Source organism: Uranotaenia lowii, chromosome 2, assembly GCF_029784155.1.
Source record: "Uranotaenia lowii strain MFRU-FL chromosome 2, ASM2978415v1, whole genome shotgun sequence".
Classification (NCBI taxonomy): domain Eukaryota; kingdom Metazoa; phylum Arthropoda; class Insecta; order Diptera; family Culicidae; genus Uranotaenia; species Uranotaenia lowii.
In genome coordinates, this window is record NC_073692.1 from 298,345,998 (window position 1) to 298,363,945 (window position 17,948).

At 36.8% G+C, this 17,948-nt stretch overlaps 2 protein-coding genes and 2 long non-coding RNA genes across 9 annotated transcripts in view; 3 read left to right on the forward strand and 1 right to left on the reverse strand.

Moving 5' to 3' along the window:
• Positions 1 to 7,448, reverse strand: part of LOC129744886 (EH domain-binding protein 1) — a 63,262-nt gene extending 55,814 nt beyond the window's left edge. For 2 of the 4 annotated variants that reach the window (XM_055737637.1, XM_055737635.1), the window contains exon 1: positions 7,197 to 7,447. The gene's annotated coding sequence lies outside the window, so the exon portion shown is untranslated. Of the gene's footprint in view, positions 1 to 7,196 lie in introns of all 4 variants that reach the window. The other 2 variants (XM_055737638.1, XM_055737636.1) reach the window with 2 other exon arrangements.
• A 4,790-nt stretch (positions 7,449 to 12,238) lies between these two features.
• LOC129746709 (uncharacterized) lies at positions 12,239 to 12,886 on the forward strand. The gene is made up of 3 exons (XR_008737354.1): positions 12,239 to 12,357; positions 12,626 to 12,729; positions 12,804 to 12,886. It is a non-coding gene; the product is annotated as an uncharacterized LOC129746709 (long non-coding RNA).
• Positions 12,887 to 13,484: 598 nt separating this feature from the next.
• Positions 13,485 to 17,948, forward strand: part of LOC129748102 (uncharacterized) — a 73,295-nt gene continuing 68,831 nt past the window's right edge. For all 3 annotated transcript variants that reach the window (XM_055742582.1, XM_055742581.1, XM_055742579.1), the window contains exon 1: positions 13,485 to 14,341. In XM_055742582.1, the coding sequence (XP_055598557.1) occupies positions 13,851 to 14,341 (491 nt within the window). In that variant the 5' untranslated portion in view covers positions 13,485 to 13,850. The remainder of the gene's footprint in view (positions 14,342 to 17,948) is intronic.
• Positions 14,892 to 15,705, forward strand: LOC129748103 (uncharacterized). The gene is made up of 3 exons (XR_008737647.1): positions 14,892 to 15,069; positions 15,136 to 15,207; positions 15,296 to 15,705. It is a non-coding gene; the product is annotated as an uncharacterized LOC129748103 (long non-coding RNA).

Consider the following 17,948-nt stretch of genomic DNA (forward strand, 5'->3'; position numbering starts at 1 on the left):
GCGCAAAGATGTCGTTTGGGCCCTACGGGATGCTCAACTTGCAACTGTTCTACGCGTTGGATGTCTGTTGTAATTTTACATGTTAGAAATAGTTTGCATTCTACTATGACATTTAACGTGCTTAACAACTTACATGCACAGCTCGAGAATTCTCAACGAGACGTTGTGGTGATATCACTACGGCGTTGAAGTGTTTCAGTTTCCTAATAATATTATAAAAATTAACTGGTTTACTAATTCTCTTTTTTTATCTTTTCAGATGCGGTTACCTGATAACTTCCACTTAGTTATGAGTTTAATAAATTTTAGACTTCACAATGTGCCACGCTTTTCAATAAATTCCTAGATGGCTTCTCCTAACTATTCTTCTTTTCTTTTTCTGAAATGTTCTCTCCAAACTATTTCCTCACACAAGTAAAAGGTCTTTTTCAGTTGGCCTTTATATGTTGATTCAAAATTTCCCTTCCTACTCTACAAATTTTTGAAAATGATTTTGATGGAGGCGCGCCGTCACAAACGTCTTACCAAAATAATTAAAGACATAGCACGTTGGTGTCTATGTTTTAACTATTGATGTAGTAGAATTTGGAGCGCTAAACTCGAATCTTCAACTAGATTTAGTTTATCACCTCTCGTTTTGGTGATATGGAGTTTAATAAGTTTAAAATGAAATAGTTTTTGGTGAAATTAATCATTGATAACTGATGGACTTACGATTTAACATGAAAAAAAATTGATTCTGAATTTGTTTATTATACTTTATTCAATTAAAGAATAAAAGTCTATCATTTTACAGATTTGGGAACATTAAAAAAACAGAAAACTTTAATATTTTTTTTTCAGAGAAGTCAAAATTACTTGCGTTTTTGGGGAAAGAAATGTGGTATGAACCCTCATTTCGAATTTTTATTGTAATGTTTAAAAGTTTTGTCAGAAAAGTGCAAAAATAATTTTTAAGCTATTTGAAAATAATTAAGGGCATCAACATAAATTTAAATTCGCTCTTTAATATTTTGCATCTAAAAAAGTGTTTATTCTGTGGCCATGAGAATTTATAAATACCCTTTTGAAAGTGGAGTTAAACATTTAGAAAAAAAATAGATGCTATAATGGGGTTCTTGAAAAAATTATTCCATTTCATCATAAAATTTGTTACTCTTCAAACGATTTTTTATATCCTAGTGATTAATCATTAAAGCACTGATAAGATACACTTCTTAAAAAAAACAATGTTACACGACCATGATGCATACTGCTTCTCCTCTTCCCTTCAAATTTCATTAAACTTCATTAGAGGTTTGTGTTTAAAAAGTTTTGAAATTAGAAAAGTTTCACAAACTTTATCTTCATACTTTTTTGATATCCTTTAAAACAGCTTATCCTTGTCCTTTTATAAAACAATCTGCGAATTTTTAATACTCACTGCAAACAATTGTTAATAAAAAGATGATTTTCGTCATTTGTATATTGAGCAATTTAAAAATTATCAATTTAAGAACTCTTGAAAGAATCTTCCGATATGAATGTGATTTTACAAATGAAAAAATACACACATTCTTATGGAAGAAAATGTTAATAAATTTTAAAGTTATTTCTGTACAATATTTTTCTAGAGTATCTATACATCACCGCAAAACTCTCACCATAATTTTAGTGATTCTCGTTTTGCAACAATACCTTTGGAAATTGAAACATTTATTTAAGAAAGCGTTTACAATTGCTATGAATTTAAAACTGAATATTTTATTATTTTTCTGAAATATATTGCTGAAACGAATTAATATAACTCTTGTTTCGATTCTTCAATTTCTATTTACAAATTTAATTCTAAATCAAAATCATTAAAATCATTTCTTAAGTATGCAGCTTTCGGAACTTTGTTTATATTTGTTTTCTCTTAAATTTCAAGCTTTCATAGATTTTAAAATTTATTGAAACTGAATCGGAAAAAAAAGTTACAAATTTGAAACAAAAAAATGATTTAGTAAAAAAATCAAAAATTGTATTTTTGCTTCATGCACTCAATATTTTCAAACTTGTATTGTATTATTTAAATTTAAAAAAATTAATAAAGGTTTAATTTCTTAAAGCTTATTTTAATTTTCAATAAAAAGTCTTAATCAGTTGCAATTGAAATAACGAAACTTTCATATTCAGGGTGGATTTTCAACTGAAATTATTAAGCTGGATTTTTACTAAAAGCTTTAACTATTTTGTGTGGATGAGCTGCAGTATCGGCTATATAATTAGTGCGAATTTGTTACTCCAGCCGTGTTGATGAAAAATTGGAAAAAAATCTTGAGCGATTGCCTTGTTCCCGAGAGAATAGTCGATTGATGACGGGATATTATTAACACTGGTTTTATCTTATCTGGAAAAAAATAAATACATAGGCAAGTTTTTGGAGCATATGTTTTAAAAAACTATTTTTTGAGGTATACTTCGGAACTCATTTTTTATCAGGTTTTGTTCATTACCTTTGATTTAAGAAGTAGTATATTTGGTATTTTTAGAAAATTTAATAGAAACGATACATATGTATATGGTTAGCAAATTCGAATTAAACACTGTAAGTGCCTTAACAAAAGTAATGTGGTGAAAAACGGTCTAGAGAAAAGCAAGTTTCAACTGTTTTAGTTGGTCAAACCGATTGTTTTTTCAACCTTCAGAGTTTAAGAAATTTATAAATTCTTTTATTTAACAATCATCCCCACGGAGTGGAAAATTTTGGAAATTCGAAAGAACACCCACTAGGAAAAGTTCGAACTTTTATAGAAATTTCAGCGTTTACGAGTGTTTTGTAACGGTTTTTTGGCACTTGGGGGGGTGATCACCCCGATCACCCCCCCCATAGGACCGCGCCTGAATACAGCAGAGAGCGCAACCCAGTGAACAGTCTTATCCTTGCAGCTAAAAAACAATACGCTGACCGAAATTTTTCGCACGACCTCCCTGCTAAGCAACTGTGGAACAACCTGAAGAGAGAAGGAATACACAACCCTTCTAAACAACAGTCTGATCCTGAGGACATCGATCTGAGTGGGTTAAACAGTTTCTTCGCGGAAGGACACACGAGGCTTTCGCATGCCAGTGGTTTGCATAACTGTGATCACCAGTATCCAACCCATCTACAGCCTGTAAGAACGTTTCAATTTGTTAGTACAGAGGTCGAAACAATCGTGAGACACATCTTTGAAATCCAATCGAATGCTGTAGGTATAGACCAGATTCCGATCTCTGTCATCAAAATATTGTGCCCCTATATTCTAACATTTCTTGAACATCTTTTCATCCACATAATCGAATGCTAAACGTTTCCCTCCATGTGGAAAACTGCCAAAAGTGTCTAACCCCGTAGAACACAAAGATTTTAGACCCATTAGTGTTCTTCCAGCAATGTTTAAAATCTTAGAAAAAGTTCTTCTGACACAAATCACCAATCACTAGGATACATCCAACCCTTCACCTATCGCCAGGTGCCGATCCGGTTATCGCAGGGGATACAGTACCACAACAGCGCTCACGAAGGTTTTGCATGATATTTACAGCGGTTTCGGAGATGATGACTGTACATTGATGGTCCTTGTTGATCTGTCTCTGGCGTTTGTTTGTGTGAAGCATTCCATTTTAGACACAAAGCTGGACGAAGAATTTGGATTTACTAGAAACACTCGCTATCTAATCTCCTCCTATCTTTCACAACGAAATCATATTGTGCGGTATGGCGAGTACAACTCGAGCAGCTGTGAATTGCGAGATGGCACGCCCCAAGGCTCATGCCTCAGTGCGATGCTGTTCAGCTTATACATTAACAGCTTACCGAATGTGCTTGAATGCAATTACTAGCTATACGCGGATGATCTGCAGCTGTATGTTACCGGACCACAATCTGAAATTGATCATCTCATTTTGAAAATGAATAGGGATTTTGACTGCTGGACCAGGAGAAACCAGCTTTTCCCAAACCCGAAGAAAACACAATCAATTATCTTTACCAGGAGAAACTCTGTAACAAAAGCTGTACCTGTGATTTTTTGTGGCGAGGTTATAGCTGTATCAAAAACAGTTGTGAATCTTGGGCTGCGGATGGACAATAATCTTCGATGGCGAGATCAGGTGAATGACATCATGATGAAGGTGTATGGAACCCTACGAACCTTCAATCGATTCAAAAGCGTTCTCTCCCTGCTTACGCAGAAAAAGCTTGCAGAGTCAATAATCATGCCCTTTTTCATGTATTGTGATATTGTCTATTATCCTGGGCTCAGCCATGCTTTAAAAGCAAAACTGCATCGTGCCTTCAAATCCGAAATCAGATCCGTAAACAACCTGAGGCACAGAGAAAGTACTGGAGCTTTAAGAAGGACAATTACTGGTTGTGACCTTCCAGCTATCTACTCTTTACGCATCAGATGCTTCATGTTCAAGGCCTACAACAACAACGTTCCAGATTATCTACTTCAGCACATACAGCGCGGACAGATGGATAGAACTAGGACATTAGTTGTCCCCCAGCATACTTACTGCAGCGGAAATCGCGTTCTGACAAAATAATGGCTGCTGTGTGATGGACGACGAAACGTATATAAAAGCCGATTTTAAGCAAATTCCGGGATTGAAGTTTTTCACCGGCAAGAGCAAGTTCGATGAGGACGACAAATTTAAGAAGAAGAAAATGTTGAAGTTCGCCTCCAAATATCTCGTTTGGCAGGTCATCTGCTCTTGCGGACTCAGGAGTGAGCCTTTCGTGACAAAGGACACAGTAAATGGCGAGATCTGCTTCGAGAAGCGCCTTTTTCCGTTCTTGCAGCAGCACGACGAAGCTCCGCTATTTTGGTCAGATTTGGCATCATTCCTCTATTCTAAAATTGTCCTGGAGTGGTATGAGGCCAATTATGTCCATTTTGTTCCAAAGGTCATGAACCTGTCAAACCGTCCTGGACCTTTCCCGGAGGAGCAGTACTGGGCAATAATATAGCGGGAACTTTGGAAGAGCAAAAAGACATTCAAAGATGAAAAGAACACGTTAAGAAAATAGAAACAAAACTGAAAAACTGGTACCGGATGACACTGTAAAGACTTTGATGGAGGACACCGAGCGAAAATGCGTTCAATTTTTCACGAACGATTCGTGTCGTGCATTTCTTCGTCTGTCGGCTTCGCTCTCTGCCCGAATCACCACCCACCGTACCTACTCGGAGAGCAAGCAAACACGTTTTTCTGGACGCGCTGCTTGTAGTTCTAGAAATTCAGGAATGATTTTACATTTATAATTTTCATATTTTTGTGAAATCTCACAGCGTGATTTTTTGTACCTCACTAGAATGAAGATTAAATTAGCTTTCCAATGAATATACTTTTGATTGGTCCAAACAAATTAATAGCACTGAAAATCCGGGTATAACCTGACGGTGGACCACAAAAACAGATGAAATTTCAATTTGTAAAAAAAATGCGCATGCATCAAAAATCTAAAGACAGCAAAATGTTGGAATTTTAATAGATTTCGTAGTCATATTTTTTTCAAAACTCTACCATCGCTCAAACAGTATTTACTAGCAATCGAATGAAAAGTAGGTTTTTTAGACCATTTTTTGAACTTTTTGTGACCATTTCATTAAAAAAAAATTTAAAAAAATATTTCTTGTCTTCATGATGTAGACATTAACTTCAGCTTTCATATGCAGAAGGCAAATATTTTTTGACGTGTAATATATGAATTACAGCAGTTTTCGTGAGGCATGTTTTTTCGGATTATTTATAACGAGAAAACTTGTAACTTTAGCTGTACTTATATAATGTTCTAAACATATTTTACTGACATTACAAGGTTTTTTTTGTTTAAATCGGTCTAACACGCCAAAAGTTATAACGATTTTAGCTTGTGGTGTCAAATTGACACTCCTAGTGTTGATTAGGGTAATGAAATCTAATGCGGATTAGGATTAAAATAGCTTGCTTATTTTCCATTTTAACACAAATTTGGTTCATTTTTCATTTTTAACGTGTAGTATCTAATCCAAACAAAATAAAAAAAAAAATAAAATCTATGTATATATTTTGGGAAAAAAATTTAACCCAGAATTTATTTAAAATCGAATATTTTGAAAGTGGTCTTTTTTCAAAGATCGCGTTGGCGGAACCTGTAAACATGACCCCCAGATTTCCAGGAGTTATGCAATTTTGGGACACCGTATTACTCATATTTAAAATTATCTCGTTAAAAAAAGGGAAAAAAAACTTATAATTAATCGAAAATAGGAATGTCAAATTCAATTCATAATATAACAAAATCCGAACATCAATTCCAGACAAAACAGAATCTGGTTAGTAGTATTTTTAACTATATTTTTAGCTTAATACTATTTTTAACATCATTAGCTTGTAATTAAGTTCCAAAACCTCAGATTAAAAAAAAAACTGTTTTTCGATTTCAAGGTTCACTAACTGTTAAAAGTCCAAGCAATAATTTAATAATTATAAAAATATCGACAGTAATTTTCCTGGTCAAATGTATTTAATCGTAGCTTGAATTAATGGAAGATGTTTCATTTTGTTTTGAAAACGAGCAAATTTCTGAACAAAGGAAACATAAAAGGGTTCAATAAATAACGCCCTTTTGCTGATAAGAATCTGAACTTCCGGCTTCTGACGTCTTACGCTGCTTTAATACGTTCTTCTTTCCGTAAGCATTAGTTGGATGTTGGAAAATGTTGTTCATTGAACATTATTTCGTAAGGAAGTTGCAGGTGTTGTTGTTATGCAAACTATCATTCGTGGCCCCCAACAGTTCCGATTCAGCAGAATTACCAATCAACCTTTAGTGAAGGCCACCAAAATCGAAATTTGCTCGCCTAAAAAGAATCACACAAACGCTTTAATTTTATCTTCTCCATTCGCTGACTTTTTTCAAGGTTGAACATCATTGAACTGTAGTTTTTTTTTCTCGTTTCATTCATTCATTCATATGTTTGCTGTTGCGGATTTCATGTTTGCTTTTTGGTTTCATCGGTGGGCATCGAAAAACCCAAAAAAAAAAAACTGCCCATCAAGAACAATCATCACTCTCTTGTGCTATTATATTATGCTGGTTCTGAAGTCATCCTTTATTTTCTCGTCTTCTATCGACAACGGATCAGGTACCGTACACAGAGTAGATCGAATCACGCAAATTGTTGGGAAAAAAAATAACAAACCCGATGGAAAATTTCAATTATCGACCCTCGTCACCGCACAAACTGAAACTTCGATGGCGAAACCCAAAGACGGACTCCGTAGCGCACAGTTCCGAAACCGAATCCGACGACGGACGTACCGGGATCGAACCGATTTTACCAGTTAAAAATGGATCACTGTTTTCAGCACAATTTTGTACGTAAAAGTTCTTGAACTCGCGACGACGACTAATTTGTTACGAGAATACGCGACAATGAAAACGGCAGCAGCAGCAAAGGCGGATCGCAGCGAGACTTTTTCGATTTCCTTTTGTTTGTACGCGAGAAAAAGTAAATAAATGACAGCTCAATGCGCAACGTCGAGAGAAAAGAGAACTTTACGGGGGGCTACACCCTTAGAAAATCTTACACAAAAGTAAGTGAAAAGAAGTCAAAACGACCCGTAAGTGCAGGAAGCCATCAGTATGTAAAAATGAAGGTACGAAAAATTATGTAGTAAAGGCTATACGTACCAGAATGTAGAAAGTACGCAAAAGAAAGTTGAGCTCTGTGAACTGACAAATATGTTAAAATCACATAAAGAAGGAAAATTAGAAGCAGGGATATTTTCTTTCGAATTGATTAAAATTCTGATCTTTTCTGATGCTTATTTATTGGTTAACAATTATAAAATTAAACCTATGGACCTAGTAATAATCACCTTCATCATTTCCAGGCCAACTGTTTGTTTTAGCAAACTTTCTTCGTTGGTTCATCGAGATTTTTTTTTCGCTGGGGATCCTGTAGAATTGACCATAGTATGATGGATAAACTGGATGATGGAGCTGGTGTCAGATTCAATAGCCGTATGGCGTAGTGGTCTTATCCTACTTTCAATGCAAGGGGCAATAATTTTATCGAGAATTCGCTATTTCGAAGCTAATTTTTGACAGATCGTGTGCGTGCAAAAAATGTAAACAAAAAGGTGGAAATACTAGCTTGTAAAAAATCATTATTTTCTCTGATTTGGTTAGGATTTTCAGAAAATGATGGATACCGATTTAAAGTAGAAGGATTAGAGATTATTGTTAGCTATAGGAAAAAATGTGTATGTGCCGTGAAGCATCGCAAATCGACAATAAAAAAGGTCAATTTTTTAGTGCTCCAAAAACCCTTCTGAGTATTTCACATATTTTTAAATGAAAACTCAAGCCAAATGCACATTTTCAATTGCAGTTTGTTTGAAGAAAAGTCAATAAACATTCCTTCAAAATTTGGGAAAGACCCAACAATTGGTAAGCTAGAATTTTTTGTTCGAAAAAAACATAAATTTTGAGATTTTCTATTAGGTTTCCTTCTGCAGCTGCATACAATCAGGCGTAATAATATTAAAGCTGGAAGGCGGATTTGGATATTTAAAGTGGTGGTTGAAATAAAAAAATATATCCTTGAAATACTACATAATTTAAGTTTCTTTGACATCGTTCAATGGATATCTTGTTTTGTACTTTTATCGGACCTTATTATCTGATTTTTTTGGGAAATTTTATTGAAAAATTAATTTATACAACCACTAGCCGTACAAAATGTTAAATTAAAATTTAACATTTTATACTGTCTTAGGCTGAAAATATTTAAATTTTTATATAACGTACTTATTGAATGTAACAACTAAACCAAATCCAATAGTTATAGCACTGACCATGATCAGTGGTTATAGCACGTTATAGTTTAAAGTAACCACGAAAAAATCTTTCATTCATACAGACTAACAAGAAGCGCATTAAGTTTAATGTAAAGATATGATACAAAAATATAGATAATTGAAAAAAATTAAAAAGTTTAGAAAATGGACGAAATGATTAATTTACATGGTAGTTTTTTCTGACCGACTGACTATTTTAAAAAGGAACTATCAGATAGGATTGACTCTCCTACCAGGATAATATATTCTTATTTAATTGAAAACAAACTCCAATTTTTCAAATGAATGTTTTTTTTTTATAATCATTTGGATTTATGAAAACTTTATTCGAAGCTATGTATAATCGTCTATAATTTATCGTTCACCCAGAATGTTGCTCACGCAACATCGTACTACCCCAGATGGCAGCAGCGCAGCTTCGAAACAGCGGATAATCTGATTCAGTTGTGCACGCTATTTTTTTTAACTCAAAATTAAGTTGTTTTTGCTCAAAACCGCACTTCAGTGGCAGCCCTCAACTTTGAGTACGGCTGGGCAAGCGTGAAATTAAGTTCTGCCTGGCTTACTTAAAACTAAGTTCGGCAGCCGAACTCGAACTCATCCTTTTTCTTCAAGGGTAGTTTATTTTCAGGGAATTAAAGGATGATTTAAATTTGTTGTACCCGGATGTTGCTGTTCCGGTACATTGCATTGTAATTACAGAGCGGTGGAAAGTTTTGACACCCCCGGTCAAAGAAAACTTCCGGATGTTACTTCCCATGGGAAGTCATCAACATCCGGAAGTTTCCGGACATTCCAAGCCGCTCATCATATGATGACAATGACGGACAGAATTTAACGCTGACGCGGTGAACATGCATTCTATTATGAAGTTCCTTCATAGTCTTCCGGTAATTGTTCCGGAACGACAAAATTTTGCGACGTGTTCGTTGGTTGCTCCGGTTCGAACTGAACTCGCTAAGTGTTTTCAGTCCAACAAAGAGAGTTCATATGGTCGAACTCAGCTTTGCTCACTCGCCGAAGGAAAAAAGGGATCAATTTTGAGTTCGCAGTTCGAACTTCATTTTGAACCAACGCAGGGAGGAAAAATGGTACCTAACTTTAAGTTCATAGAATCGAACTATGTTTTGAACCTCGGTCGTACTTAATTTTAAGTTAAAAAAAAAATAGCGTGTGATTGCAAATTGAAAGGGATTTTTCCAATTTTTATAATTGTATTAATTTTTTTTTTGTTTATGGGTTTATGAGCGCCTGGCTGACCCAGAAAGGAAAAACAGAACGGGGGAGAGAAGAGGAAAATTTCAAATGAGAGTAGAATAGCTAAGAAAAGGACAGCGGCAACAGAGCCCGCGGGCTCTGAAGCACCAGTTTAGGGAAGCGTTAAGATAGTGCTCGACGGACTAGGACGGTTGGTGGGCCCCATATGAACTTCGAGTTAACCCAACCTTCAATTCAACCGAGCAATAGCAGTATGGTATCAAATAATATGGTATCATATGCTAACGCCTCGATATCGTTTTCAGAAGGGTTCACTATCTTACCGTAGTTAAATTTTCCCTACCTGTCACCTAACCTTACTCGTTTCCATAAATTTGTATTCTTGCTAATTTGAGCTCGAATAATCATAGATTTGCTAAGTGAAAGATATCTTCTAGTCATTGATTATACGTAACTACACGGTGATTCGGTAACTCAACTAGGATATCATAGAAACAGAATTTAGAAAAAGTTTCTCCTCAACTGATCAAACAATAAACTGAATGCTTAATTAGCTTAGTTATAAGTATCGTCAAATTATCAACAGAATAGGACCAGAACAATGCTGGTTTATCAAATCAAACCACTTTTCAGTTGAATAATGCAAGCAATTCAGTTTCAATATTAAGATTCAAACTTCAGATCCAAGGTTAAGATTTAAGATTCAGATGTCAGATTTCCGATTTCAGATTCAGATTAAAGTTTTCAGAACATTTCAGATTCAAATATCAGGTTTACCTACATTCCATGATTCCGGTTTCAGATACAGACTTAAAAAATGACAGATTCAGGTTTAAGATTTCAGATTCAGGCTGCAGATTCAGACTTCAGATTGAAATTTCAGAATCAAATTTCAGATTCAGATTACAGTTTGTAATTTATCTTCGAGAAAATTACTGCACCGATTTGCCAGTTCTGCAGTGTAAAAACTACAATACAAGATATTCTAACTGACTGGCCACTGGACTGGATGCAAAGAAGCACGTGATAAACACAATATAAGGGGAACAGTCTGCGAAATTTAAAAAAAACGAAGAATAACAAGAACATTCACTTTTAGAATTCCTTTAATCTTTATCTTTATCTTTATCGGTTTAGTGGGGTAGATCTGCTGCTATGCAATACAGCATCTTTAAGAATGTTATATTTCTACAATACTCTGTAAAAATCAAATAATCAATACACGAATGCCGCAGAGATGGTAAAGTGTCTCAAATAAACAAAAAAAAAAAGTTTGTTATTTTAAAAAGTTTTAACGGAAACACATTTCGGTAGTGAATTTTGAATAGCGCTAATGCGTCAAATGTAAACAAATGAAGTTATCAGCTGGGGAGATAAAGTACGGAGACCTACATTTTGAGTGTACGTACAATCTTAAACTGAATGAAATTTGGTTTTCGAAAAATAAAAAATAAAAAAGAAAATGAGCTGCACGGAAAAATAGAGTTATTCATAAAATGTGTTTCAATTACACGTTCATAATGACTAATCAGTTGTTGTTCAAAATTTGTGTATCCCCTATTCAAATCTGAGTAGTTTTGGGTTGCCAATAAGCAGATTTGAACTAAAACTAGATTAGTCAACTCTGTATAAAAAGTTTGCTGTTGTTGGAATTTAGTTTGAAGGGATGTCGAAGCGAAAAAAGAAAAAATATTTTAACTTTTTGATCGCCGAGGATCATTTTAACAACCGAATCCGGTGACACAGAAGCTAATTTGACTGAGCAAGGAATGACAATCGAAATTTAAAAAAGGTAAGGTTGCTTGCATCATGAAACTTTAATTTACTAAGATTTTCCCATACACTTTTTTCGAACTGTTAGAAACACTGAAAATGCGAGCCAGTGCCGAGAAAGTGCTCGTCAAGAAAAAGGAACGGTATGGGACAGATTCTGCAGAAATCGCTGGTGAACGAGCTGGAACAAGATATGATGGATCTGATTGGAAAATTTTCGTAGCCTATCCGGACATCGCTATCCGACGGAACTTTCGCTGGATGTGCATCGAAAAGTTCTGCCAAAATAAGTAAGTTCGATGAGACCCAATTTCGTCATCTTATAGATTTAGAACACTTCGGTATCAATTTAATTTTTTTTAGAAAAAACCAAGCACCATCGAAAAATATCTGGGCTCCTCGGAACTCTCATAAGGTTAACCCGGAACGGGACTGCGGTTGATTCTGGAAAAGGGAGCCAAATTGGAACCGAGAAATTGATCTCTATACTGCATTACGTACAAAAATGTGAGTGTTAGTAAATTAAACAAGTCCCATAATAGATAGATAATAGAATGCTTCATGAATCAAGAAATTTTAAACTAAACCGGGTTTTAAATCCCATGAAAACATTAACGCATTTTATTAAAAAGTAATTTTCTTGGAATATTCCATATGGTTTATACAGGTTTACACCAATTAAATTGTTCAAATCAATTGTTTCAAATTATAAATATTTTTCACCAAATTGATGCTTTAATTTTATTCTATCATTAAGCTTTGATTTCTATTTCAGGTACATTATTCCTTTTGGCATCGGAATCGGCAAATTGTGTTACAGTTGGTGTTATTCAACTTCGGATCCGTCAACGGGAGAGAAACACCTGCTATGGCTAAAATGTAAGAAGATAGTTGATCTGTTTCCAAAATTATTGTAACAATTGACAGTACCTAATTGATTGGTTTGATTTCAGGAACCGGTGCTGAACAGAGTTAACGAACCTGAAACGGTCGCTGGTTCTCGATAAGACCGAAATTCTGCACCAGATGTTGGCCGCTTATGATCCGAACGGTACCCGGTCAAAGAAGATTGAGAGTTTCTGGCGAAAGAAAAAAACTCACAAACATCTACTGAAGGGAAGCTATGGATGCGTTTAAATCGTTTGTTTTATTACCTTAAATGATATAAATAAAGACTTAATTATTGCGAAGATAGTTTTTTTTTCTAAGAAATTCTTTTAAATTTTACTTTTGCAGAGAAATTTCCAAAATGCATGGACATCCCCATGTCAAAATATACAGAATTGACTAACTAGCTGAAAGCTTTCGAATGTATAAAAGCTTTTTGCTCACGCTCTGTGTAAAGCGCCCAAACATAAAACTAAGTGGAGACACTTTTCTCGAATCTGTATGGATTTTTATACAGAACAGAGTAACTTTGTTTACCGTGCAATACGCTTTCTAACAATCTACTTAATAGTTTTATAAATTTAATAATTTTCCTACAGGGTTGTTTCCTGTTTTCATTTGCGTGAAACCGACCCATTTCTCCATTTTTCGATCTCAGCGTGTGTTTTTGCGTCAGTTAATCGCCATCTACGTTTTTGTGTGTTGTTTCGTTGCGTTTCGTATTCACATTCTTTGCCAATCGTGGAATTACTCTGCCTCGGCGTTTAATGGAATTCTTTACAATCGCTGAATGGACAACAAAAATCGGGTCCTCCAAATAGGATAAGATTCGCAGTCCTTCAGTTCTGTTGCGCAAGTGATTTTTTCGGAAAACTTTAATCGATCTATCGCCCCGCGAAGGTGACTGGAAAGTTTTGCAACATTGATTGGTGATTCTTTTTTTTTAAGATTTGCTTCGTCAGCAAAAATGGTTTTGTGAATTCACTAAAAGTGGCATGTCTTGCATTCGAGGTCGTCACTTAGGACGAAAGATTAATCAGACTCGAAAGTGAAAGTTCAATTGCGGTAATAATTTAAGCCCTCGGCCTACTCCGACTAGGAGCAATTGGATCATGGCCAGCTGGAATTATCTGATTATCCTGTTGCTGTTGGCAACCGGACAACAGCAGCTCGAGGGCGCTCATTTGACCGGAACATTTCCGGTGGATCGATTCTTCCGGTTTCTGATCAAATTCGGCTTCCAAAAGACCGAGAAGCATTCGCAGAAAAATACCGAATCGGACACGTTTGGGTACATCTATGGGAACATCACATCCCGGACAAATTTTACCCAGCCAATCACGCTGGCCGTTCTGGACAAGCACAACTTCCTAGAGTACTATGGGAACCGGAACAACTACAATCGAGATTTGGCCTGCCAGCGAATGTTCGATAAGCTGGATAAGGTTTCGTACAGCAGCGGATGCAATCGGGGAGCGGAGGCCGATTACCTGCGCAGAGTTCCCTGCGAAAAGGACAAGCTCTGCGTGGATGAAGACAGCCCCGGAAATGTGGTGGCCGGCAGTCAGTTCACCTATGTGATCAGTGATCCCAATGTGCCAAGGTAATTTTTCCGATTAACAGAAACCCTGAAATATGAATCTGAAATCAAAATATGAATTATGAACCAGAAATCTGAAAACGAAATTCAAATCTAAAATTTGAGTCTGACATACGGTATCTGGAAATTGAATCTTAAATGTCAGTCGAAATCGAAATCTGAATTTGAAATCTGAACCTGAATTTAAAATCTGAAAAATGAATCCGTTGGCAGAAAACTAAAATATGAATTCTATAATTGTAACCGTTTGTTACTGCTTTTTATGTGACTCCGCCACAAAATCCTACCACTCCTGTACTCCGTTGAGAGTAATACCACAGTAGACCCAATTCCTCTTTCCTAAACGCCTAAATGCAGGCACTTTTCTCTGAGGGAGATCCATGGGCGTCGGGTTTAGGCAGGGTTCATGCCGGGGAAGTGTGATCACCCGGAGAGCGAACACACCCGCGTAAAAATTACATTCTCCTTCGTATGTGTGTCGGTCAATTGTAACGTAGTTTTTCGTACATGCGGGGCTAGTTCTTTCTGCCTGTGACCGTTTCAGAGAACGGAAGTGCGCGTCATTATTAGTGCGTAAAATTTGTAAAACATTGTGGTGTAAATGTTTAAAAAGTTTTCCTATCATTACAGAAAAAAGTAGCCAAGTAAAACCGCAGCAAGGATTACAGTGGCTTACATTAGTTAAAAACCTAGTTACCTTATAAACTAAAAGTTAAAAAAGAAATAGTACGGTTAGTAGAAGCTATGATGTAGTGTAAAAATGTTAAAACTTAATTAAATGTATATTACTTAAATAGATAAAAGTGGTTTACAATACAAAAACCACATACAGTGTAAAACCGCAGTCGACGAAACACAACATTAAAAAGGTAATTTGTCTAAAAAGAAACAAACAAAAATGTCAACCACGTGTAAATTGAAATCCGTCACAGATATATGTTAAAACCCATTTGGCAGGTCCAAGAGGGCCTTTTTGTGTTTCTATCCCATTTGCTTAACAGCACGGCGCAGCAGAAAAACTAAACGGGCAGAAAGGAGCGGTCGGAAAGCCAAAATCCGACTGACAAACACATCAGCACGTCCCCTCGTGGTGAATAACCAAACTACGGTGGTGACATCCTGCAGAGGATCGTGGGCTCTTCCGGGACGCCGGTAAAGAGCCTGTGATACCCTGGGCGGTGCTGAAACAACCAGCCGTCCAGCCCTGCTCCATAAAATTTCGGCCAACATCAACCGTACGCAAAAGGGTTCAGCGGAAGAAGAAACTTCAATCGGCCGGCCAAAATGTGCCTAAAAAAACCGCAAGTATACCGTGTGACGTTATTGTGAAGAAACACATTTAGGGAAACCAAGTTTATAAATAAACCCCCACAAATTATGTAAAACCCAACGTATGAGGATTTCTGTATTATGAGATAATTTTTGATTCCTTTACACCATTTGCTCGGTAACGTTATTGGCTGAAAGCCCCCCAAAACTTCACTCTTAAACGGTCCAGGTTGGGAATTGCTAGCTCCGCTTTATCTTGGTTGCATTAAATATTTTGACCCGGTTGATAGCATGCGAAGTACCACCCGGTACGTCCCTGTCTAGCTTGGTTCCTTTTGGATTTCCCTTTTATGAGTTCTCCGGAGGAAAGTGTCTTGGGTTGAAAAGCATACGATCCTGAGTTCCATCATAATTTCTTTTCCCATGTTCCCCACCCACTGAGTGTAGCAGCTGTCTAGTTACATTCTGGCGCCCACATAAAAACTAGTTCAACCTGTTTACATTATTCCATCCCCCGGAGAGGGAAGAAAATCAGTTCTGATTGTGCCAAAATCGTCCTCTGAACGATTCACTGGATTGGAATTTCCAAGGATTAGCTATTTAAAGTGTTTAGAAGTTTATTATTTATAGTGCAAAATATTACAAATTGTGTTATCAAATTTACAAATTATTCATAGTGTTGAAAATTTATTCTTCATAGTGCTTACAAATTATATTTATATTTATTTTTTGTGTATTTTAGAACCTGAATAAAATTGGAAATGGATTCCGAAATTCAAAACTTATATTCAAACTATTTGGCTCATCATTTAGCACGAAATGAAATGGAATATGAGTTAACTATTAGAGCAGTCCCATTTGCCGAAAAAGAATCGAGAGCTGCATTGCTAAGACGCCTGAAAGACCGTCTCAAGGTGGAACAAAATGAATCGAACCCTGATATAGATTATTCTCGGTGGGGAAAATCTGTTGACGAGGAAATCCAAATTATAGATTCGGAGGTGAAGAATATCGCAGATATTCTTGAGCACCGAGTGCATTTTGACGGTATCCGCGAAACCCTGAAAACGAGATTAGCCCACTATTATGCCAGATGCACCCGAGCTCTGGAAGTTGCCGAGCTGGATCAAGATCTGAAAGATCTGGATCAGCTGCAGGCACTAACTCTAAAATATTTTCAGTCCCACTTTTCACCTATTGGCGTCTTGCAAAAAGTTCAATCGGAACTTCTAGTTAGTATAGCCAAATCGTTATCAAACCTTAATTTGTCGCAAATTCCGAATGCGAGCCCGTCGAAGAAACCTTCCGGTAGGAAAAACAAACCTGTGCCGTCGCGAAATAGTAATCGATCGGGAAGAAGCGATGATATGCTAAGCAGCGAGAAAGATAGCAGCGAAGAAGGCGCTGTAGCTCGAGATTTAATCGAACCGCGATTTCCGCCGCGAAAATTAAAATCGACCCAAATGCACCGCGCTCGAGTTTCAGATTCGGAAGAAGCCGAACGGTATGTGAGACATATTCATATCAAAAAGGGCAATCGGGGCCCATCGCGGGTCGAACGTTCGGACTCGGATGAAGATTGGGTGTTGCCATCGGATTCGGAATCTAGCGAGCCCACCCCTCGTCGTCGCGAACGCAGATCTCGTCAGGATTCACATCCTCCGCGTAGGGGCCGCCCAGTTTCCGATTGGAACCTGTGGTATGACGGGAAAGACAATGGCCAAGGTTTAATGCGTTTTATCCGGGAAGTCGAGTTTACCGCGAATTCGGAAAACTTGTCCCAACAAGAACTCGTTCGGTCAGCGATTAATCTCTTTCGTGGTCCAGCGAAGACCTGGTTCATGTCCGGTTTTGAGAATGAGGAATTCGCCTCATGGAAACAGCTAGTTCGCGAAATGAAGAACGAATTTTTATCGCCGGATCACGATCACGTGAGCGAGATGCGTGCGATTGCACGTAAGCAGGGCCCGAAGGAGAAATTTCAGAATTATTTGATCGAAATGCAGAAGATATTTAACGGGTTTACGAAATCGATTTCTGAGAAACGGAAATTTCAGATGATTTTTAGAAATATGCGTGCCGATTACCGCGGATATGCGATTGCGTCGAAGATAGATAACCTTGCTGATTTGAAGACGTTCGGTCGACAGTTGGATGCCACGTTCTGGTACAAATTTCAAACTACTGAAGAAAATCCTCGCGTTCGTAGTCAGGTAAACGAAATTAGGACCGGAACAAAACCGAAAACTCGAGACAGTATCGAAACGCCGAACCAAAAATCGCGATACTTCTACGGAAGCTCGAAATCCGAACCCTGGAGAGAAACCCAGAAAAAGAAGCA